This window comes from Gorilla gorilla, chromosome 2 (genome assembly GCF_029281585.2).
Source record: "Gorilla gorilla gorilla isolate KB3781 chromosome 2, NHGRI_mGorGor1-v2.1_pri, whole genome shotgun sequence".
NCBI lineage: Eukaryota > Metazoa > Chordata > Mammalia > Primates > Hominidae > Gorilla > Gorilla gorilla.
The window spans coordinates 112,502,811-112,528,430 of NC_086017.1; the positions used below are offsets into that span (position 1 = coordinate 112,502,811).

The 25,620-nt window shown below is 41.5% G+C and overlaps 1 protein-coding gene across 1 annotated transcript in view; it reads right to left on the reverse strand.

Moving 5' to 3' along the window:
- Nucleotides 1-5,614: 5,614 nt before the first annotated feature.
- Nucleotides 5,615-25,620, reverse strand: part of ZBTB11 (zinc finger and BTB domain containing 11) — a 31,679-nt gene continuing 11,673 nt past the window's right edge. The window contains exons 4-11 of the mRNA XM_004035990.5: nucleotides 21,357-22,201; nucleotides 20,930-21,106; nucleotides 15,978-16,223; nucleotides 12,304-12,448; nucleotides 10,894-11,011; nucleotides 8,971-9,129; nucleotides 8,686-8,861; nucleotides 5,615-7,854 (exon numbers count right to left, since the gene is read on the reverse strand). Coding sequence (XP_004036038.1) covers nucleotides 7,337-7,854; nucleotides 8,686-8,861; nucleotides 8,971-9,129; nucleotides 10,894-11,011; nucleotides 12,304-12,448; nucleotides 15,978-16,223; nucleotides 20,930-21,106; nucleotides 21,357-22,201 — 2,384 coding nt within the window. The 3' untranslated portion in view covers nucleotides 5,615-7,336. The remainder of the gene's footprint in view (nucleotides 7,855-8,685; nucleotides 8,862-8,970; nucleotides 9,130-10,893; nucleotides 11,012-12,303; nucleotides 12,449-15,977; nucleotides 16,224-20,929; nucleotides 21,107-21,356; nucleotides 22,202-25,620) is intronic.

Genomic DNA, 25,620 nt, shown 5'->3' on the forward strand with positions numbered 1-25,620 from the left:
CCCCCGTCTGGGAAGTGAGGAGCATCTCCGCCTGGCCGCCCATCGTCTGGGATGTGAGGAGCCCCTCTGCCTGGCTGCCCAGTCTGGAAAGTGAGGAGCGTCTCTGCCCGGCCGCCATCCCATCTAGGAAGTGAGGAGCGCCTCTTCCCGGCCGCCATCACATCTGGGAAGTGAGGAGCGTCTCTGCACGGCCGCCCATCGTCTGAGATGTGGGGAGCACCTCTGCCCTGCCGCCCCGTCCGGGATGTGAGGAGCGTCTCTGCCCGGCCGCCCCGTCTGAGAAGTGAGGAGACCCTCTGCCTGGCAACCGCCTCGTCTGAGAAGTGAGCAGCCCCTCCGCCCAGCAGCCACCCCGTCTGGGAAGTGAGGAGCGTCTCCGCCCGGCAGCCACCTCGTCCGGGAGGGAGGTGGGGGGATCAGCCCCCCGCCCAGCCAGCCGCCCTGTCCGGGAGGGGAGGGGCGCCTCTGCCCGGCCGCCCCTACTGGGAAGTGAGGAGCCCCTCTGCCCTGCCAGCAGCCCCGTCCGGGAGGGAGGTGGGGGGATCAGCCCCCCGCCCGGCCAGCCGCCCCGTCCGGGAGGGAGGTGGGGGGGTCAGCCCCCCGCCCGGCCAGCCGCCCCGTCCGGGAGGGAGGTGGGGGGGTTAGCCCCCCGCCTGGCCAGCCGCCCCGTCCGGGAGGTGAGGGGCGCCTCTGCCCGGCCGCCCCTACTAGGAAGTGAGGAGCCCCTCTGCCCGGCCAGCCGCCCCGTCCAGGAGGGAGGTGGGGGGGTCAGCCCCCCGCCCGGCCAGCCGCCCCGTCCGGGAGGGAGGTGGGGGGTTCAGCCCCCTGCCCGGCCAGCCGCCCCGTCCGGGAGGGAGGTGGGGGGTCAGCCCACCGCCCAGCCAGCCGCCCCGTCCGGGAGGGAGGTGGGGGGGTCAGCCCCCCGCCCGGCCAGCCGCCCCGTCCGGGAGGTGAGGGGCGCCTCTGCCCGGCCGCCCCTACTGGGAGGTGAGGAGCCCCTCTGCCCGGCCAGCCGCCCCGTCCAGGAGGGAGGTGGGGGGGTCAGCCCCCCGCCCGGCCAGCCGCCCCGTCTGGGAGGTGGGGGGCGCCTCTGCCCGGCCACCACCCCGTCTGGGAGGTGTACCCAGCAGCTCATTGAGAGCGGGCCATGAGGACAATGGCGGTTTTGTGGAATAGCAAGGGGAGAAAGGTGGGGAAAAGATTGAGAAATCGGATGGTTGCCGTGTCTGTGTAGAAAGAGGTGGACATGGGAGACTTCATTTTGTTCTGTACTAAGAAAAATTCTTCTGCCTTGGGATCCTGTTGATCTGTGACCTTACCCCCAACCCTGTGCTCTCTGAAACATGTGCTGTATCCACTCAGGGTTGAATGGATTAAGGGCGGTGCAAGATGTGCTTTGTTAACCAGATGTTTGAAGGCAGCATGCTCGTTAAGAGTCATCACCACTCCCTAATCTCAAGTACCCAGGGACACAAACACTGTGGAAGGCCGCAGGGTCCTCTGCCTAGGAAAACCAGAGAACTTTGTTCACTTGTTTATCTGCTGACCTTCCCTCCACTATTGTCCTGTGACCCTGCCAAATCCCCCTCTGCAAGAAACACCCAAGAATGATCAATAAAAAAAAAATGAACATATGAATAAAATCAGCAAAGTAAGCTGAATGGAAATGGGAAGCAGAAATAAGCATCTATGAAGAAACGTGGAAATTCTAGCATAAAAATATAATTTTTGAAATAAAGAATTCAATAGATATTGAATAAAAACAGTTAAAAATCAGGTCAAGGGACTCTCATAGGTTATCAGGAAGGGAGAAGATGGAGAGAACTGACAGACAAAGGTACAGAGGGTAAAAAAAAAACTGCCAAAATATGTTCAATGCAAAGGAAGACTGCTAAAATATGACACACCAAGAAAAAAGAGAGTAACTAGACAGTAAATATATTTTTAAAAACAACACGACATGGTTTTCAGTATTTGGCAGACTAAGACACCTGAAAATTTCTGCTTAATAACATCCTTTGAAAGTCAAAGTACTTACTTTGTAAGAAAGGGAATGTCCTAGGGCTCCAAATATGAAACTGAGTTGAAACTGCAGTAGCCTCTAGTAGATGAGATTGCCAGTCTCAAAGGGGTTGGCTTTGGACAGCCAAACGGTGACAAGAGATCAGGATTTGGGTACACAAAAATAGAAACCGACAGCACTACACAAAGCTGGGACCAATGAAGAGCTTTACTTTCAGCAAAAACACAAACCAGAAAAAAATCCATTCACCACCCCAGAGAGAAAAGGATATTGTCTCATGCCAAGCTTCAGGTGGGCCAAAAGCGTCCCCTGAAGATTTTTTTTTTTTTTTTTTGAGATGGAGTTTCGCCCTTGTTGCCCAGGCTGGAGTGCAATGGCATAATCTCATCTCACTGCAACCTCCGCCTCCCAAGTTCAAGCCATTTTCCTGCCTCAGCCTCCTGAGTAGCTGGGATTATAGGCATGCACCACCATGCCTGGCTAATTTTGTATTTTAGTAGAGACAGGGTTTCTTCATGTTGGTCAGGCTGGTCTCGAACTCCTGACTTCAGGTGATCCGGCCACCTCAGCCTCCCAACGTGCCGGGATTACAGGCGTGAGCCATGGCACCCTGAAGATTTGCACAAAATAGGCTTGTTCTAATACTGGTTTAGAGTTCAAATTTACAATTATTCACCGGGGAAACAATAGGCTGAGAAGTTAATGGAAATATAGTACCTAGCCACTGATAACTCCTGCAGAAACCTAGCAGAAGAAAACAAATTGATCTGGAAGGAACTATCTTCAACCTAGATAGGTGGCATAAGATTCCCTAAAATAAGGTCAGTAGTCCATTTGGGCTGCTATAACAAAATACCATAACTGCATAATTTATAAATAACAAGTTTATTTTGTCACAGTTCTGGAGGCTGGGAAGTTCAAGATCAAGGCTCCGCTAGGCTCAGTGTTTGACGAGGGCTGCTCTCTGCTTCCAAAATGGAGCCTTGTTACTGTGTTCTCACATGGCACAAGGCCATAAGGCAAAAGCTAGTAGCTTCCAGCCCTTTTACAAGGCACTAATATATTCATGAGGGCAAGGCCCTCATGACTCAATCACCTCCCAAAGCCACAGCTCAATACTGCTGCATTAGGGATTTAGTTTCAACATGAATTCTGTAAGATACAAACATTTCAAACATAGCAGGCCCTATAGGAGTTGAACTCATACTCTAAAACTCCTTGAAGGGCTGGGCACAGCAGTTCACACCTGTAATCCTAACACTTTGGGAGGCTGAGGTGGGTGGATCACTTGAGCAAGGAGTTCCAGACCAGCCTCCGTAACATGGCGAAACCCCATCTCTACTAGAAATACAAAAAATTAGCTGGATGTGGTGGCATACACCTGTAGTCCCAGCTACTCTGGGGGCTGAGGTGGGAGGATCACCTGAGCCCAGGAAGTCAAGGCTGCAGTGAACTATGATAGTGCCACTGCACTCCAGCCTGGGCGACAGGAGTGAGAGCCTGTCCAACCCCCACCCACAAAAAATCTAATAACAGTAGTATTAAACTTCAAAACTTCAGATGGCTGGTAAGATTGCAGTGGTATTTATAACTCATTGGTCACAACTAGTTACAGATTTCTTTGTTCCTTCTCCATTCCCACTGCTTCACTTGACTAGCCAAAAAAAAAAACCAAACAAAATGAAATCTTCAAATAATAAACTACAAAATAAGTATGGTGTATTTTAAGTGATTAAAGAAATTATGTATCTTTGCTCCACACATTTCAACAACTAGTTCTGATAAATTTATAGGATTGGGGGAAGCAAAGGCTAACTTTTACTGCATATGTGCCAAGCATTGGATGTAAAACCCCTGTTAGGAACCTCCAAAAAGATTAGATTTGAAAGAAAGAATCAGGAACAGAAAGCATCATCGGCCCAAAAAGCATCACTGGCCCAGTGCAGTGGCTCACACCTGTAATCCCAGCACTCTGGAAGGCTTAGGTGGGAGGATCAATTGAGCCTAGGAGTTTGAGACCAGCCTGAGCAACATGGCGAGACCCCATCTCTACAAAAAATAAGAAATTATCTAGCTGGGCATGGTGGTGCACACCTGTGGTCCCCACTACCTGGGAGGCTGAGGCAGCACTGCTTGAGCCCTGAGCCCAGGAGGTCAAGGCTGTAGAGAGCCATGTTTGCACCACTGCACTCTGGCCTGGGCAAGAGACCCTGTCTCAAACAACAAACAAAAAAAAACATGCCCACACTAGTTTACACCAATGCTATAAAAACAACAACAGGGGGCAGAAAAAAAGCCTGAAGGTTTGGATTAGCTCTAAATCCAACAGTTTAAGTAACTTGGGCAATTATGCAAACCCCCATTGGCTTTTAGTAAAATGAACATATTAAAACCTGTTAGAGCATTACTTAATTCACTTCGATTGACAATACATGCATTTCAGGGAATAACAACAGTGATTCAAATTGCTTAGTAGCAGTAGCAGTAACAAGTAGCCAAAAGTGCTTAGGGCCTCCATATTTGATCAGGAGACACCCATAGTTTTTGGAAGTCATCTCATGACAGCAATATGCTTTATGTTTCTAAAAAGGAATTGTTATAAATTAACAATGCCCTCTTGGTAACATTAAAACTGCACTGAATTTTTGGAACCTTCTTAACATTTGTTTCTACATGGAATTTATATAATTTACAAATTTAAATTATTCAAAGCTGATGGTTGATGGCACAATATATAATCCTGTGACAAGATTATGAAAAGGAAGTTCCCGGATATCCTCACAGGACATGAGACAGGGGTGTGGCTCATCTGTTCAGCCAAACCCCTTACAGGAGGGGAAGCATGCAAACGGGCAAGTGCAGGAGCTGGATTGAGTGCTTTTGGGCTCTGGCCCCACAGTAGCATCTGGTGGGGGGTGTCTGCAACTCCCAAAGCCCCAGTGGGCATGTTACAGTGCTCCTTTAGCTCTGCTGTCTACAGATAGCTTAAGTGTTAACTAGCTCAGTGCCCTCTTGGTACCTGCATTCTTGTCCAGCGTCCAGGAAGAATCAGGTCACATGGACAAATTGAAGGATGGTAAATGCAGGGGAGTTTATTGCTGGATAAAGGTGGCTCTCAGCAGGATGGATGGGGAGCTGGAAAGGGGATGGAGTGGGAAGATGATCTCCTCTCCAACCGTCCCCAGCTGAACTCCTCTGGACGTTTAGATGCTCCTCTCTTCTCTCCTTCTCTGCCGTACCACTCTTCTGCTCATGGAGCCTGGGGTTTAGGGTTTATATGGGTACAGGATAGGAGGGCGTGGTGGGCCAAAAGGCAACATTTGGGCATGAAAACAGGAATGCCTGTTCCCATTTAGGGCCATGGGTTTCCAGGCTTTTGCTGGGGAACTGCCCTCTTCTACCCATTATTTCCTTGCCTCTTGTCCATATCAATTATATTTAAGAGTAAGAAGTTTTAATATTGTGTTCCTCCAATCGTTATTTTTTAATGTTTTATTTCCTTTCCCTTTAAAAATAAACTAACTTAATAACACATCAAGTAACAACTGATTTATGAATTGAAAATAGTAACAAGCTCAACTCCAAAGTTCATGCTTTTCAACAAGATTCAACATCTTTTATTTACATGTTTATGACATACATTAATGGTCATACACAATTTTTAAACTTACTAGTAACAACAGAGGATGGAACATAAAAGACACAATTCCAAATTTTAGTCAGGTTGAAATGTTTTTCCACTAACTCAAAAATAAGATAAATGAGCAGCCATTATAAAGTTATGGGCTGTATGTCAATTCACGTCTTAAAATTGAAAGTCAGCCACACAGCTGTTAAAACAATGGGAAATTGGCAAATGCAAATATATAATGCATGCACAGCTATCACATTTATTCTTTATCCTTAAAGCCATTTTTAAAGTAAACTGGGAGAGGCAACTTAGTAATATATGTACATCAAGGCACATTCTTTTCTTGTGCTTTAGGAATGATTTACATGTGATCTGCTTATATCTTAATTTTATACTTTATAACAGCTTCTAATACCTAAAAGCTTAATTTTTAACAATTATACTTTGAGTGGTAGTTTCCCAGAGAGAAATGTGGCGTCTCTCATGGTTATTTTCAAAGTCAGAAAATTGGATAGCTTGAGGAGGTGGGATTTAAAAATCAAACATATGAATTAATATAACTTAGTTTTCATAACCTTTAAAAATAATTTATCTTCAACAATTTGGTGGAACTGTAATCAACTTCTTCAAGTATGATACTATGAGGGCTGCACTGAATAATTTTCAACATTCTGAAATTACCTGACAATTACATGGTATCCACAGAGCTGCTGTGAATGTCTATATTGCTATCTGATTTCTCAACTGCAGTTTTTCAACCAAATTAAACAATTAAACATGATACAAAAGCTGAAAACATACCAAATCTAGTTTGTTTGTTCATTAACTTGTTCATTCTTTGCAAATAATGAGAATTTTTTTTTCCATTAATTGTCCTATGTTATCAAGGAGAATTTTCCCATCAACAGTGTTTAATAACTGTGTTCTTTTCTCATGGTCAATTTACTTGCCTTGAAGAAATAGTATAGTAAGGTTTTAATAAGCATTTCATGCATTTTAATGGCATTTTAAAAATTAGCTATTCATTTATGGGTTCCTCATATAGATAAATATATTGTGCAAACTTGATTACAACATGTAACTCATTAAGTGCTTTAAAATAGAATAAAGAATCCCTGACTTAAAAGGGGATAAAATAAATAGTAAGTCAAGAATCACAGATCTAAAGCATTTAAAAAACGTAATATACCTATGCATCCTATTGAAATGCTTTATATTAGAATTTTCTTTTTAATCCATAAACAGGGCAAATAAATCACAGAATCTCTGTATTTTGAGAATAAAACAGAAGAAAAGCCAACTGGTGCAGCCTTTTAAATGCAAAATGTATAATAAAGTAATGTCAAAATGGAAATGAAACTGTACAGTTTTAAATTCAGTACAGTCATTTATAAACATTAATTCATAAAAGGTATATCATGATAAACCACTGCCATCAAATATTAGGTTGGTGCAAAAGCAATTGCACCAACCTAATAGATCTGTTTTCAATTTCTTTACACTAAATGGACTTTTCTATAGAACCCATTGGCCAGACAAAACGTTTGGAAACGTTACGTTACCAAACAGCCCAGAACTTTGATATGTAAACTCCAAGCAGACAGTCACACAGAATTGTAAACAAATGTTCTGTGAGTTCAGTGTACAAGAGATGTCACTTCTTTTTATCTTCATTAACATACTCATTCTCCTTCTGAAATATGTGCTACCTCTACTTTAACAGTTTGAATAGCTTCTGCAACTTCAGATAGCTTCTGTCCTTGCTGTTGTGCTAATACATAATTAACCACTTGCATAATACTTTGGTCAGAAAGTGTAGATACCGATGGATACTCTTCAGTAGCTGCAACAGCTTCCAGAGCTTCCATAGTTTCTCCTGTCACTACCACAGTCTCAAGTTCTTGAGGACCACTGCTTTCTTGTTCCTGCATGCCTGCTGTTAAGATGCTAACAGCATGTGCCACTTGAGTTCCTTGGTTATGAAACTGAAGGGTGTCTTTTTCCAGCATAATTTTGCAAGGCACATAGTCTCTGTGGAATTTAGTCATATGTTTACGGAGTGTTCGAGCATCTATGTAGGCTTCGCTACATACAGGACAGACATAGGGCCGTTCACCAGTATGTGTTCTGACATGGCGTTTTAGAGATCGGGCATCAGCCCAAGCTACTCCACATGTTAAGCACTCAAATGGCTTAACTCCTAAAAAAAAAAAAAAAAAAAAAAAAGCATGTGTAGTGAGATGCAAGCACCAAAATATACTTAAACTGCCTACCAAACTTCCTTTTATTAAAAAGTACAGTAGCTCATAAGCCTTTCTATCTGGACTGTGGCAATCTTTTATTTAGGACTGTCCTTAGAATAAAGAAGATTCTTTGCCGGGCACGGTGGCTCACACCTGTAATCCCAGCACTTTGGGAGGCCAAGGCAGGTGGATCACCTGAGCAGTTTGAGACCAGCCTGACCAACATGGTGAAACCCCATCTCTACTAAAAATGCAAAAATTAGCCCGGCATGGTGGCGGGTGCCTGTAGTACCAGCTACTTAGGAGGCTGAGGCATGACAATCACTTGAACCTGGGAGGCAGAGGTTGCAGTGAGCCAGGATCGCATCACTGCACTCCAGCCTGGGTGACAGAGCAAGACTTTGTCTCAAAAAAAAAAAAAAAAAAAAAAAAGAATAAACAAGATTCTGAACTATAAATCTCTCTAAAGATCTTCCTGCGGACAGATGTGATTGAGACAAATTTTAGTTTCTGTGCATAAACTCATTTATTCCTTCATTCCTTCAAAGCAGAGGCTTCAAATAGTTTAGTTCAGCATAACAATGTGGATACAGAATTAAGTTCACTAAAAAAGGAATCTATTTATATACACAATAATTAGGTACTCAGGTTCAGGATCACCTCTGTCATTTGAATAAAGATATGAAATTAACCTTTTACCAAGGAAGGTGAAAGAGCTGGTAAAGGGAGAATCACTACTGGACTGGCTTTTATTCTATAAGGATACATATAATATAAAGTATAGTTACCTTCATGGTTGTTCATGTGTCTCCTATACTCTCTTAGCTGGGTGAATTTTCTTCCACATTTTTCACACACCCGTTCCAGGTTTTGCTTTGCTCTTCCTTTCTTCCCATGGGTAGCTTTCTTTACATGCCTTCTGAACAAAGCTTTTTCATAAAATTCTTTGCCACATATATTACACCTAAAATAGGGGAAAAGACCCAATTATTTTGTCCAAAGAAGTAGCAGCCATAACAATCAGAGTACACACATGTATCAATTAAATTCAGCTCCTTCTCAAATTTACTCACCTATAAGGCTCAGTGACAGAATGAGACTTCACATGGGAATACCAATCTTTCTTCCAACTATAGCATTTATCACAAAATTGGCACTGGAATGGCTTCACACCAAGATGTTTGTTCATGTGTTGGCGAAGATCTCTAGCTTCAAAGAAACTTTTTTCACATCTGCAATAAAGTTCAGTTACCCAATTGGATAATCTTATTCCTTTAAAACAAGTTTCCAAGAACTCAGTAACTATTTTTAGTTTTTTAGAACTCCAAAAGATGATCTCAACTTAAAAGAATTCCCTAATTTTCTAATCTTGCATAAAGGCTACAGGGTTTTAGGTTCTTTTCATCTTAAGACTACTAGAAATGTTTTAGAATCGTGCATAGTTCCCAAAGGTTATTACAGAGGAAATTTACTATTCTCTCTCCTAAATTACCCCACTTTGAGATCCCTATTTCAACCCTCTCATTCTTAGTCCATGTGTTGAGGGTAGACTTTACCTTTGACCCTAGGAATAGAGCAAATGACTTGGGCCTAAATTAATCACAACAAAGCATTCCCTTGGCCATAGTGATTGACTCAGGGATGACTGACTTAACTTTATGTAAATGGAGTAACCCTCAGGGCTTTGATGGAACTACCAGAAAAGAAGTTTGACAATTTGGAATTTGAGAGGATGTGAGACTGAAACCACTGCCATTGTCTTGTCCATATGGTGCCTCAGAGAAAACAAGTGCTAATGAATTTGAATCCAGTTTACATTAAACCACCCAGACTCCTAGACTTTATATTTAATTCAAGCCTGTTTGGGTTGGGTGTACTTTCATTAATAACTAAAAATGTATTGATAACAAACTATCTTTGTTTCAAAATAAGACTAATTAGAGTAACATCAACAAATACGTCAAGTAGGAAGCTCCAAAAGCCCATCTCTCCACGAAAGCAGAGGACAAACTGGCAAACTGTTAGAATCAACCTTACCAGGAACTCTAAAAACTAATGAAAAGCTTATAGTGACTAGGCAAATGTTTAACAAAGAAAAAAAATTGTTGAATCTCTGTAAGAGAGCTTTCTGATGTACCCCTGAACCTAAAAGTTAAAAGAAAAGCAAAAGAGAGAGCTTCCTGGCTTTTTGTTTCCTAAGAGACAGGGTCTTGCTATGCTGCCTGCCCAGACTAGTTTTGAACTCCTGGCATTAAGCAATCCTCCCACCTGTCTCCCAAAGTGCTGGAATTACAGGCATGAGCCACTGCGCCCACCCTACCACCCTAAAATGACTTTTTTTTTTTTTTTTTGAGGCGGAGACTCACTCTGTCACCCAGGATGGAGTGCAGTGGTGTGATCTTGGCTCACTGCAACCTCCCACCTCCAGGGTTCAAGTGATTCTCCTGCCTCAGCCTCCCAAGTAGCTGGGACTACAGGTGTGAACCACCACAACCGGCTGATTTTGGTATTCTTAGTAGAGATGGGGTTTTGCCACGTTGGCCAGGCTGGTCTTGAACTTCTGACTTCAGATGATCTGCCCGCCTTGGCCTCCCAAACTGCTGGGATTACAGGCTTGAGCTGTTGTGCCTGGCCCGATTAATTTTACGTTATATGAATTTTACCTCGATTGTAACAGAGATTTTATTTTAGGAGGATCTGGAAAATGAAGAAGAGGGGGGAAAAGAAACTGGCTGGCAGTGAGACTCTTCTTTCCCACAGTCCCCACTTCCAGGTAGTACATTTGAAAATCTTAAATCACTTTAAATGAGTGATTTGTATGGTAAATGATTTACATCTCGAAGATGTTAAAAATAGTAACTCTTAGGCAAGAAAAAAAGGACATTAAAATCAAGAGTAAACTGAAGTTATAGTTTAATATTATCTTCAAATTTTTTTTGAAAACTGAGTAAAAACATAATTAAATTAACTGAATGCCTCACATATTGAATACTTACTGAGTACAATGATAGCCTCGAACCTCAGGCTTTGGTTGGTGTTTCTTGAAGTGCTTGCTGAGTCCAGAGCCCCTATGAAAAGACTTTCCACAAACTGAGCAAAGGTACTTGGACTCTCCTATTAGAAAAAAATTAAAACCCTGTCACATATCCAGCAATCAGTCCTCTTTTAACAGAATTTTTTTTTTTTTTGAGATGGCATCTCACTCTGTTGCCCAGGTTGGATGGAGTGCAGTGGCGTGATCTTGGCTCATCGCAAACTCCACCTCCCAGGTTCAAGTGATTCTCCTGCCTCAGCTTCCCGAGTAGCTGGGACTATAGGCACGTGCCACCACACCCAGCTAATTTTTTGTATTTTTAGTAGAGACGGGTTTCACCATGTTAGCCAGGAGCGTCTTGATGTCATGACCTTGTGATCTGCCCGCCTTGGCCTCTCAAAGTGCTGGGATTACAGGCATGAGCCACCACGCCTGGCCTTTAATAAACAGAATTCTTCATGTCATATTTCAGAAGTTACTTTACCAAGGGGACATGGAAGCTATAACATTTGGCAGACATCTAAGATTAACAATAACCCATGTCAAAATCCCCATTTCCTGTCAACAACCATAGTACTATCAGAGGGTATGACCCTAGGAACGTGATACGGTTGTATGATCTATGGATTGTAATAGTACTAGAGTTGAATACAAGTTGCAGCAGGTATCTACCCTTCATTGGCTATTCCCACATTTTTGCTTTAAAACATCTAAAAATAAGTATGTATGGACAAAAAAATACAAGCCAACTACTATGTTGACATTATGTCTCCCTACCATTTAACTTTTTAAAAGCATGATCATTTCTTTATGCCTGGATTTAAATTATGCATGATTTTAACACTTAGTACACATTTTTCTACACTGAGGGAAACAATGAATATTCCATACACAAACATAGCTGTAAAACCAGATCTGAGAAAATGCTTTTATTTATTTTTCTTTTTTGAGATGGATTCTTGCTCTGTTGCCCAGGCTGGAGTGCAGTGGCGCGATCTCGGCTCACTGCAACCTCCGCCTCCCGGGTTCACGCCATTCTCCTGCCTCAGCCTCCCGAGCAGCTAGGACTACAGGCGCCTGCCACCATGCCCGGCTAATGTTTTGTCTTTTTAGTAGAGAAAGGGTTTCACCGTGTTAGCCAGGATGGTCTCAATCTCCTGACCTCATGATCCGCCTGCCTCGGCCTCCCAAAGTGCTGGGATTACAGGCGTGAGCCACCGCGCCCAGCCTACACTTTTAATTTAAAATACTGTCTCAATACAAAATTGAGCACACACGACTATCAGTTTATCAATATAATTTCTGGTATAATTAAAGCATAATCATTAATAGTTTACGAAATGTAACTATGTCAATATAAATTTCTCATTACCTGTGTGAATACTCATATGTTCTTGAAGACTCCGTTTGGTAACAAATGACTTAACACATAGTTCACATTGGAACTGCTTCTGTGATTGATGAAGACTCTGATGTAATTTTAGACCATGCTTATAGATAAAAGTCTTTCCACAGACCTAAGATAGAACAGGGGTGATTAAGTCAATAAAACAAAAAGGGAGATTGTTTCTGAACAATGAAGACAGAGAAAATGAATATATTATTTTAAATAAATATTTAAATTATTTAACTTACAATAAAACATAATGACAAAGTGAAAGTTGAAACCAACTTGAAAGTTGACCCCTCTTCTGATTCAGTATTCAACAAATATTGTTATCTTTCTTAAATCCATGTGATCACCAGAGATTCTCAAAATAGTAAAAATCAGACAAACCTCATGCTATCTTTGAGACTGGTAAATAGTATACCTTATATTAAGAGACACGGAAGCTTAATCAAGAACAATATACCATTTCCTGCTACACCAACTAGAACAGTGCTTTTCAAACTGTGATGAAGAACTAATTATTTTTTTTTCCTTTTCCACAATCCACTGGGAGAAATTTTTGTTAAACACAAAAATTTTTGTTAAAAATGACGTGACAATGCCAAATTGCTATGACAGTTTCTACATGCTTACTCTCTATTTCTGTACTTATTGTCCACAGACCACACATACTGAGTAGTGCCACATGGGAAGACCAGAGGCCCAACTAATACTTGGTATTTAAATTTACGGCCGGGTGTGGTGGTTCATGCCGGTAATCCCAGCACTTTGGGAGGCCGAGACGGGCGGATCATTTGAGGTCAGGAGTTCGTGACCAGCCTGGTCAACATGGTGAAACCCTGTTTCTACTTAAAAAAAAAAAAAAAAAAAATTAGCCAGGTGTGGTGACAGGCGTCTGTAATCCCAACTACTCGGGAGGCTGAGGGAGGAGAATCACTTGAACCCAGGAGGCAGAGGTTGCAGTGAGCCAAGATCGTGCTACTGCACTCCAGCCTCAGTGACAGAGCAAGAATCAGTCTCAAAAAAAACAAAACAAAACAAAAAAAACCCCATAAATTTACAAATAAAGTGATCCTTAGGACTTGGCTTCAAAATAACTGGCGGAGCCGGGCAAAGTGACTCACGCCTGTAACCCCAACACTTTGGGAGGCTGAGGTGGTTGGATTGTCTGAGCTCAGGAGTTCGAGACTAGCCTAGGCAACATGGTGAAACCCTGTCTCTACTAAAATACAAAAAATTAGCCAGGCGTGGTGGCATGTGTCTGTAGTTCCAGCTACTCGGGAGGCTGAGGCAGGAGAATTGCTTGAACCTGGGAGGTGGAGGTTGCAGTGAGCTGAGATGGCACCACTGCACTCCAGCCTGGGCAACAGAGTGAGACCCTGCCTCCAAAAACAAAAAACAAAAACCTGGCAGGGTGGGGGTGGAGGTAGGAGTAGGGTAGTGAATAGGAGTATACATAAAACACATGTACCATGAGCTGGTAACTACTGAAGTTGAGTGAAGGGTACATAAGAGTTCAACCCATTCTCTTCTAAAATAATAAAAAGGAACAAAAAAGAGAAATATAAAAAAACCTCACTGGAGGCCAGGCACAGTGGCTTATGCCTATAATCCCAGCACTTTGGGAGGCCCAGGTGGGAGAACAGCTTGAGACCAGGAGTTCAAGACCAGCCTGGGCAATATAGCAAGACCTATAAAAAGGCAGGGTCTCTATAAAAACTTAAAAAAAAAAAAATTAGGTGGGTGTGGTGGCATACACCTGAAGTCCTAGCTACTCGGGTAGCTGATGCAGGAGGATTGCTTGAAACCAGGAGTTCGAGTTTACTGAGTTAAGATAATGCCACTGTACTCCGGCCTGGGTAATAAGAAAGACCCTGTCTTTAAAAAATCTGATATATGAAAAAGATACTTGCACATGCATGTTTACAACAGCACAATTCAGTTGCAAAAATATGAAACCAGCCCAAATGCCCATAAATCAATGAGCAGATAAAGAAAATGTGGTATATATATACTATGGAGTACCACTCAGTCATAAAAATGAACGAAATAATGGCATTTGCAGCAACCTGGATGGAACCGGAGACTACTACCTCTTTTAAAAATTAATTTTGTTTTTTTTTGAGACGGAGTCTCACTCTGTTGCCCAGGCTAGAGTGCAGTGGTGCGGTCTCGGCTCACTGCAACCTCTGCCTCCCGGGTTCAAGCAATTCTCCTGCCTCAGCCTCCCAAGTAGCTGGTATTACAGGTGTGTGCCACCATGCCTGGCTAATTTTTTGTATTTTTAGTAGAGATGGCCAGGATTGTTAGCCAGGATGGTCTCGATCTCCTGACCTTGTGATCCGCCTGCCTCGGCCTCCCAAAGTGCTGGGATTACAGGCGTGAGCCACACTGTACCCGGCCAATTAATTAATTTTTTTGAGATGGAATTTTGCTCTTGTTGTCCAGGCTGGAATGCAGTGGTGCCACCTCGGCTCACGGCAACCACCACCTCCCAGGTTCAGATGACTGGAGACCACTACTCTAAATGAAGTAACTTAGGAATGGAAAACCAAACATCGTATGTTCTCACTCATAATCGGGAGCTAAGCTATGAATGATACAACAGACTTTGGGGACTTGCGGGAAAGGGTGAGTTGGGGGTGAGGCATAAAAGACTACACCCTGGGTATAGTGTATACTGCTTAAGTAATGGGTACACCAAAATTTAGAATACACTACTAAAAAACTTACCCATGTAAACAAACACCACCTGTTCCCCAAAAACTATTAAAATACAGAAAGAAAAAAAATCTCATTGGTTCCAAAACTGTTTTTTAATAAAAATACTAAGTCAGGCCTGGCATAGTGGCTCACGCCTATAATTCCAGTACTTTGGGAGCCTGACGTAGGAAGACTACTTGAGCCCAGGAGTTTGAGGCCAGCCTGGGCAACATAGGCCCCATCTCCACAAAATTTAAAAAAATTAGCCAGGCGTGGTGGTGCACATCTGTAGTCCCAGCTACTTGGGAGGCTAAGGTGGGAGGATGGTTTAATCCTCTGGGAGATGGAGGCTGCAGTGAGCCGTGATCATGCTACTACATTCCAGCCTGAGAGAGAGAACAAGACCTCGTCTCAAAACAGACAAAAAAACCTAAACTGAGTCATACTCATATATAAGGCTACAGGTGCTACTAGAAATTTTTCAGTTTCAAATAGCCCAAAGCTGGCTAATTACAGGATTCATTACCCTTGAGTCATATTTTGGCATTTAGGTACTCTCAATCCTTAGCTCTAGAGAAGAACACAGCTTAGGCAGGACTTTTACGGACCACAGAGATTTGTTTAAGCCATGGGTTCCTTTCTAGTCCTGGTTGGTCCAGTTGAAGGTTAAGGAATGACTGGGATGATAAACTGGTTATTTTTCACCCTATACATCCTCTGGACCCTAGTAAGTTTTCACAAACATCTTAAATAGATTCAAATTACAACTTCACAGAGCAAATTAAAAAACACAAGAGGGAATCACCTTTGATCTAGGCAATAAAGAAGTCATAAATTTACCTGACATTTTACAAATATGCGAGTGACTTGAGAATACATATCCCACCAGTCTCTTTGGCACACAGTTAAATTCTAATGTTCTTTAAATAGCAAAATAAACGTTATAGTTTTACCTGGCATGCATGTGGCTTTACACCTGTGTGCTTTAACATATGTATTCGGAGAGAATATAATTTAGGTAATGTTCTTCCACATATGGAACATATAAATTCCCGCTTGGTTCTGCCCTTCTCAGATGATGTTCCCGATGCTTCATTAGACGTGGAATTGGACGAGGATGAAGAGGGTGCATCTTTTCTGGTATGACGAATAAGATGTGCTCGCAAAGAGGCACTGTACTGAAACTGTTTTTTACACAACTAAAAGAAAAATAAAATTCTCTCTAAATGTATTTCCATTACAAAATGTTAACTGAAACTCAACTCATATTTGGACTTTGTTTTTGTTACAATTATATAAATCAATAAACACACACACTATGTAAAAAACAGTAGGTACTAGATTGTAAAGATAAAAGGGGTAAGACTCAATCCCTATTCTGCAGAGGCTAAAGTCTAACAACAGCACAAGATTTATATCAACCAGGTTGGGCTTGAAATGGGTCTTTCAGGAATGGTAAAACAAAGACAGAATTCTATCATTAGTATGAGTACTAATAGTTATCAGGTGGAACAGGAGTAGGGGCTGGAAATAGAAAGGTAAGGCTGTGATTGATGGTCCTTGGATTTTATCTCAGTTGAAGATTCAAGAAATCTTCAATTTTTAAAAAATCTTTGATTTTTAAAATCAAAGTTATATATGCTTACCCTCTGCAAAACCTATTTTTTAAAACAATAAGTACAACTGGTCTCCTGGCCAACCATCTCCACCATATTTTGCTTCTAGAGTTATCTCTGGCTTTGTTTTTAAGTGCAGCTGTGCTTGGATGACTCTCTTGATGCTTCCCTTTGTAACTCTACGTAACACACATAATGGAAGTTGATTTGCATTTTTACTCCTCTACTCCCTACTTAGATATGTAAATGATTTCCATTACCCCCTTTATCAATATAGTTATATCATATTCTTGAGTAGACCAATTTCAAGGCTTACATTTTGAGGATGTAAATATTATTACCACTGGGCCACATACAGTACACTGTAATTCTTTTTCCTTTCTTGCTTTTTGTTTTATTTCTCTTTGCAATTACTAATTTGCAATACCCTGCCCCCAGCTGTACTGGGAGGAGATTTAAAACCCAACCCCTTTTTGGAAATCTCTGTCAAATCATTATGTCCTGGGCTGGGTGTGGTGGCTTACGTCTGGAACCCCAGCATTTGGGAGCCCAAAGAGGGTGGATCACTTGAGTCCAGGAGTTTGAGACCAGCCTGGGCAACATGGTAAAACCCTGTCTCTACAAAAAAAAAATACAAAAATTAGCCAAGCATTATGGTGCATGCCTGTGGTCCCAGCTATTTGGGAGGCTAAGACAGGAGGATCGTTTGAGCCTGGGACGTGGAGGTTGCAGTGAGCTGTGATAGTGCCATTGCACTCCAGCCTGGGATACAAAGCAAGACCCTGTCTCAAAAAAAAAAAAAAAAAAAAAAAAAAAAAAAAAATCATTATGTCCTGGGCTAACTGTTCCCTAACTGCCTGATACGTGGCTTCATCCTGGGATCCCCTTCACTATTGTCTTGATGAATCCCTTGGACTCTGTTGAACTGGATGCCATGTTTTCTATTTAACATGTCTTGCTCATTTTAGTGAAACATGTCTGTCAACAGCTTCCTGAGAAAATTTGGGAAGTAATAATTTTGAGACCTAGCATGTCTGAAAATATTCTTATTCTACCATCATAAATAATTAAAAGTTTGACTGATTTATAGTCCTTTGGGTATATACCCAGTAATGGGATGGCTGGGTCAAAAGTTAGTGGGTGCAGCGCACCAGCATGGCACATGTATACATATGTAACTAACCTGCACAATGTGCACATGTACCCTAAAACTTAAAGTATAATAAAAAATAAAAATAAAAAAAAAAAATAAATAAAAGTTTGACTGACTGGCTGTAAGAATTCAAGCCAGAAATCATTTCTCTTTAGATTTTAAACACATGGTGTGGCTTTGTCTTCTAGTTTCTGTTGCTGTTGTTGAAAAACCTAAAGCCATTCTGATCCTTATCCTTTTTATGAGACTGACAATGTTATTGTTTGTCCTCTGGCAACTTACTTTATTTTTGTCCACTGATTCTGAAATTTTATAATGTACTTTAATACAGTTTTATTTTCATCCACTGTTCTGGGCATTCAGTGTACTCCTTTAACACAGAAACTTCTATCGTTAAGTTCTGAAATTTTTCTTTATATCGTTTTTCATGTTCTGTTTGAAAATAGTATTTGTATACTGAGTATCTCAGACCAATTCTATTATTTTCTTTCACTCCCATTTCTAACTCGTCTTTTTGCTCTATTTTCTGGCAGATTTCATTAGTTATATTTTCCAACTTTTCTGAGATTTTTTAATATGGTATTATATATTTTATTCCTAAAATACTCTAGTTATTTTAATGTGCCCTTTATATTAATAAAATTTTTTTAGACTTTTTTTTTTTTACACTAGTCAAGTGCAGTAGTGAGAAGGGGGTAAAGAGTAGAACAAGGAGTTCGATCTGTAACTGTGAACAGTCAATTGAGATAACTAACTTCGGGCCAGCCAATATGACATTAAAAAATTTTTTTTTTTTGTAGAGACAGGGTCTCGCTATATTGCCTGGTCTTGAACTCCTGGGCTCAAGTGATCCTCCCATCTCTGCCTCTCAAAGTGTTGGAGTGTTGGGATTACAGGTATAGGCCACCACGCTCAGCCTCAGTGTGCCCTTTTAAAAACATAGTACCGCTGGGAGCAGTGGCTCATGCCTATAATCCCAGCTCTCTGGGAGGCTGAGGCAGGCAGATCACCTGAGGTCAGGAGTTCGAGACCAGCCTGACCAACATGGAGAAACCCCATCTCTACTAAAAATACAAAATTAGCCAGGTATGGTGGCGCATGCCTGTAATCCCAGCTACTCGGGAGGCTGAGGCAGAACTGCTTCAACCCAGGAAGAAGAGATCATGCCACTGCACTCCAGCCTGGGCAACAAGAACAAAACTCCGTCTCCAGAAAAACAAAAACAAACAAACAAAAAAACCCCACAGTACCTGGTTGTTTTGTAAACGTAATTTTTTCATTTATCTCTTATATAAATCATATGTTCTGAAGTTTTTTTCTTTTTAGTAGTTTTACTTTCTCGCTAGTCTTGGATTCCTCAAAATTGTCTTTTTTTTTTTTTTTTTTTTTTTTTTGGAGACAGGGTCTCACTTTGTCATGCAGGCTGGAGTGCAGTAGGGCAATCTTGGCTCCCTGTAGCCTTGACCTTCTGGGTTCAAGCCATCCTTCTGCCTTAGCCCCCCAAAAATAGCTGGGACTACAGGTGTGTGCCACCATGCCCAGTTAATTTTTGTATTTCTTTCTTTTTTTTTTTTTTTTTTTTGAGACGGAGTCTCGCTCTGTTGCCCAGGCTGGAGTGCAGTGGCACAATCTCAGCTCACTGAAAGCTCCGCCTCCCGGGTTCAAGCCATTGTCCTGCCTCAGCCTCCCAAGTAGCTGGAACTACAGGTGCTCGCCACCATGCCTGGCTAATTTCTTGTACTTTTAGTAGAGACGGGTTTCACCATGTTAGTCAGGATAGTCTCGATCTCCTGACCTCGTGATCTGCCCACCTCAGCCTCCCAAAGTGCTGGGATTACAGGTGTGAGCCACCGCACCCAGCCAATTTTTATATTTTTGTAGAGACAGGGTTTCACCATGTTGCCCAGGCTGGTCTTGAAATCTTGAGCTCAAGCAATCTGCCTGCCTTGGCCTCCCAAAATGTTACGATTATAGGTGTGAGCCACTGCGCCCAGCCAAAGTTGTTTTTCTTGAAATCTTTTGTCATGAGTCAATAATCCCTAATATCTGTTCATATTTCAGAATAAGACATTAAAAAATTCACTGGAATTTCCATGTAAATGGGGAGGGGATTGTTGTCAACCATGAGCTTTTGTCAGTAGCTGTCTTTTGTTATTGGGCTTCGGATTTTTCGTCTCTGAGATGGTGGGGTCTAGATGCCTATATCCTGGGACTTGAGTAAAGAAAGGCCGGGTGTGGTAGCTCACGCCTGGTATCCCATACCTTGGGGAGGCAGAGACAGGTGGATCATTTGAGCTCAGGAGTTTGAGACCAGCCTGGCCAACATGGTGAAACCCTGCATATAAAAATACAAAAAAATTAGCCAGGCATGGTGGCTCGTGCCTGTAGACCCAGCTACTCAGGAGGTTGAGGCAGGAGAATCACCTGAACCTGGGAGATGAAGGATGCAGCGAGCCAAGATTGCGCCACTGCACTCTAGCCTGGGTGACAGAACAAGACTCCATCTCAAAAAAAAAACAAACAAACAAACAAACAAAAAACTTAATATTCAGTAAGCTTTTACTCTTCCCTGTTTTGAATACAGTACATTTAGCTTCACTGTACACAGTACTTCCCAGTGGAGTTATGGTTTTATCCTTTCCAGGGAGTAGAAGATGGATCTTTGGCTAAAGGGACAGGGGTAGTGATTTAATTGCTTCTGCTTTCAAGGTAGCTAGCACTACTAATTCCTGAGACATTTTGGTGGTTCTACAATTCAATTTGGGTTGATTCTTAGCTTTCCCCACTGAAAACCTGGAAGTGAACCCTTTCAAATCTGCTGAATAAGTTACTCCATCTATTTATTTGTATCCAGAATTTAGTTGTTTCAAGATTTCCTGTTCTGCCTTTTCATGAGTTACATTTTTAAAATGATCTTTTTACTATTGTCTTACTACGGTATCAAGAGGAAGCAGAGATAAGGCTAAGTCACCGAATATTTTTGGGAGGCAAGTAAATGACATGCACATTTAAATAAGAAGATGACTCTTATAGCCATATAAGACATAGAATATAAGCGAAAAGATAACCAAGCAGTAAGTTGGATTCTATATATTATGAATTAGAGTTATCTTCAATTAGCTTTCCAAATACTTACTGGACATTTGTAATCTCTAGCTCTTTCATGTTTCAGTTTGTGCATTATAAGGGCGTATCGTCTCTGAAAAACCATTCCACATTCCCCACATTTATGAGATGCTTCTTCTGTGTTCTCTTTAGCATCTCTTTTTGGCTGTTTCATCTTTTTTCCTCTTTGAACTAACTTCTGAGCCACCTAATAAGGGATAGAAATCACAATCTAAGTAAATCTACTCAATTTTAATTTTTTAAAGTCATGTTGTAAATTTCTAACAAAAAGATTTCAAATTCACATTATCTTATTAATACTGGCATTTAAAACATTAAGTTGCTACCTTGTACCCATCTCACCTCCCAAATAATTTTCACTATAGCCATAAGTTCATCAATACAATGCTTTCAACCTAAAGCTAAAACTACAAAGGTCAACCCTTCTTACATCATACCTGTTGAACTGCTGACTTGGGAACGGCTTTCCGTTTCTGCAGCTTTTTCTCCATTCCCTTGTGTAGTCGAACATATGCCCCTTCATTAACAGAACGTTGTCGAAGCCTGCTTCTATAAGTATCATCATCAGGGCCAAAGTCTGTCTTTGCTGTTGATGCAACTAGATTTTCCTGATCTTTTAAAGCTTGGTCAACTTTCTGCCTATGTTTTGGAATGTCTTCGGCACAAATATCCTCAGCTGATATATCATTTCCCATACCACTATCCTCTGGCGAGCTACTAATTACATTCTCTTTTGAAAGTTCAGGGTATATATTAGAAACTGTGTTATTTTCTCTGTTGTTTGAAGTTTCTATTTCTGTCTGGTTGTTTTTTGTTATTAAATCAACAGACTCCATTTCAGGATGGGAATCAGCTATACATCCTACTGATGACAGGGCAGATTCAGCCTCTGAAGAAACCTGGGGCTCAGGCTGTCGTCCTACCTCTCCATTCTGCTCAGCTTCTGGCAATTCTCCATTTACCAGTAGTACAATTTCACAATCCCCCAGTTCAGTAGATAAACTTGTTGTGGTTCCCTCACTGCTAGCAACAGGAGGTGCTGTACCTCCATTCTGTACTCGTAAGTCCTGGGTGGATGCAACTGTTTGTACTTCTCCCTTCTTATATACTGTTAGCTGCTTCTCTTCCATTAGCTTATGTACACTTTCACAAATCTCTAAGACTTCTGACATGAAAAGATGACGAGCTAAGATGGCTACATCAGCCATGCTACAGAAATCAAAACTTAGTACAGAAGTATAGGCAAATTCCAGTAAAGGAAGGAAGCTGGCCTTACAAAAACCTGTATGAATACAAAGAAGGTAAAGACAAAAAAGTCAATTACCAATGAAACAATACAGAATTATGACAATATAAAATATAATTCAAAGGCAAATATGACCATTTGTTCTGCAACTAATCATCCCTGGATTTGCATTTTGTTCTGGTTTCTTATTAAACCTTGACTAACTCATTTGTATGAGCTAAGTCTCAGTACCTAATATAAAAAATAGTATCAGACTTACTACCTCAAGAGTTGCTGTAAGGCAGTCATTTTCAAACTGTACTCCTTAGAACCCTGGGGATTCCTCAAATTCCCCTCAAGAAACAGCTGCTGGAGGATGGAGGGTTAAAAAAAAAGAGGAAGACAGGTGAGTGGCAGGGTTCAACCAACCTGTCCCCTAATCTCACTTCAGTAAATATAGCTGTACTTCCAAGTAATAGTGGTCCATATAAAAATGTGATTGAACAAAGTATTCTATGACTAAAAGTAAAGTAAAAAAACAATACCTAAGGGAGAGGTTAGCAACATTTTTCTGTTAAGAGTAAGATAATAAACATTGCAGGCCATGAGATGTCTGCTAAAACTGCTCAGCTTTGCCACTGTAGCTGGAAAGCAGATATACACCAATGGACGCAGCTATGTTCCAATACAACCTTCTTTACAAAAGCGGAAGGAGGGGAAGAGTGGTCCTTGGGCTGTAGTTTGCCTATACCAGGTCTAAGGAATGAAATAATTACTATACACATGAGGTATTACATTCTTCTGCGAGAAAACAAGGTCAGTTTCTTTTCTAAAATTCTCAGTGATTCACTTTCAAAAGCCATTGTTAATTCTTAATATTCACATGAATCAAAAATCAGAAAAAAGATTACACAGTGATAATTCCATAACCAGAATAAGAATTTGTATAGCTCTCCAGAATTTCATTATACAGCCAAGCCAATATTTTTATTTATTTATTTATTTTTGTTTATTTTTTGAGATGGAGTCTTGCTCTGTGGCCAGGCTAGAGTGCAGTGGCGAAATCTTGGCTCACTGCAACCTCCCAACTCCCAGGTTCAAGCAATTCTCCTGTCTCAGCCTCCGGAGTAGGTGGGACTACAGGCACATGCCACCATGCCCAGCTAATTTTTGTATTTTTAGTAGAGACGGGGTTTCACCATATTGGCCAGGATGGTCTCCATCTCTTGACCTTGTGATACGCCTGCCTCGGCCTCCCAAAAGTGCTGGGATTACAGGCGTGAGCCACCGCACTCGGCTTTCTTTTTTTATTTAGGTACTTTGAGACAGGCCCTTGCTCCGTCATCCAGGCTGAAGCGCACTGGATTGATCACAGCTCACTGTAACCTTGACCTCCCAGGCTCAAGCAGTCCTTCTGCTTCAGCCACCTAAGTAGCAGGGCAGGCGTGCACCTGGTTATTTTTATATTTTGAAGAGATGGAGGTCTCCCCATGTTGTCTCAGCTGATCTTGACCTCCTGGCCTGAAGGGATACTCCTGCCTTGGCATCTCAAAGTCCTTGGATTACAGGTGTGAGCCACTACACCTAGACGGAGGCAAATATTCTAATTCTGCCTTCTCACACTAGGTGTCATATTACACATACTTTTCTGCACTTTGCTTTTCTCATACAATAACTTATCTTAGAGATTTTTAAATACACAATTGAGAGCCATATTTGCTGTGATTTTCAGTTCTGACTCAAGGTACGTAAAGTGTGGTATTTTATGCAAAAGAACCTATGAAGGATGAACAAACATACAGAGAAGCCTTAAACTGTGAGATGTTAGGACTCAGGCTGAAAAAAACTGAGGGGACTCCCCACCAACATTATCATTATGGTGAATTCAGCCATTCCTAGGAAAGCTAATTCTTTTTGTTTGTTTGTTTGAGACGGAGTTTTGCTCTTGTTGCCCAGGCTGGAGTGCAATGGCGTGATCTTGGCTCACCGCAACCTCTGCCTCCCATTTGTTGGTAGAAATGTAAATTAGTACACCAGGATGAAAAACACTATAGAAGTGCCTCAAAAAACTAAAAATATAACTACTATATGATCCAGCAATCCCACTACTGGGTATCTACCCAAAGAAAAGAAATTATATCAAAGAGATACCTGCACCCCACGTTCATTGCAGCACTACTCACAATAGCCAAGAAATGAAATCAACCTACATGTTCATCAACAGATGAATGGAAAAAATGTGGTAAATATACACAATGGAATACTATTCAGCCATAAAAAAGAATGAAATCCTGTCATTTGCAGCAACATGATAAACCTGGAGGACATCATGCTAAGTCAGTCAAGGACAGAAAGATAAATACCAAATGTCCTCACTCATATGGGGGAGCTAAAAAAAATCTTAGATCATACAAGTAGAGAGAAGAGCTATGGTTATTAGAAGATGGGCAGGGTGACAGGAGGGGAGTATAGGAGGAGGTTGATTAATAGATACAAAATTACAGCTAGATAGATAGAAGGAACAACTTCTAGTGTTCTATAGCGCCGCAGGGTATATAGTTAACAACAGTTTATGGTATATGTTAAAAAAGCTACAAGAAGCCTGGCACGGTGGCTCACCCCCTGTAATATCAGTGCTTTGAGAGGGTGAGGCAGGAGGAGTCCAGGAGTTCAAGGCCAGCCTGGGCAACAAAGTGAGACTCCATCTCTATAAACAAATGAAAAAATTAGTTGGACAAGGTGGTGTGCACCTGTGGTCCCACCTACACGGGAGGCCAAAGCAGGAAAATTGCTTGAGCCCAAAAGTTGCTTGAGCCCATGACTGCACCACTGCACTCTAGCCTAGGGTGACAGAGTAAGATTCTGTCAAAAAAAAAAAAAGGGCTGAAAGAATTTTGAATGTTTTCAACACAAAGAAAGGTAAATGTTTGAGGTGATAGGTATATCCTAATTACCCTCATTTGATCATTACTAATTGTATACATGTACCAAAATATCATTTTGTACACCATAAATATGTACAACTATTACATGTCAACTAAAAATAAAAGGAGCGAGCCTCTCTCAGCCTATTCTGTTTCAGGGACTATCTGAAAATAAATAAAAGGGAAAAATCATTAAGAGGGCAAATTTTGTTTTTTTTTTTACAATTTGAAAACTTTATAAAAATATCCTCTCAAATGAAATGGACAATTATAACAGAAGGAAAAATTATGGTGAGGACTTCAAAATCCAGGGGTACGGCAGACTAAGATACCGTAAATGACACACTTAAGATAAAATTTTTTTTGTGGCTAAGACAGGGTCTTGCTCTGTTGCCCAGCTGGAGTGCAGTGGTGTGGTCTCAGCTCACTGCAACCTCCGCCTCCTGGGGTCAAGTGATCCTCCTACCTCAGCCTCCAAAGTAGCTGGGACTACAGGCATGTGACACCATGCCTGGCTAATTTTTGTAAATTTTGGTAGCCACAGGGTTTCAC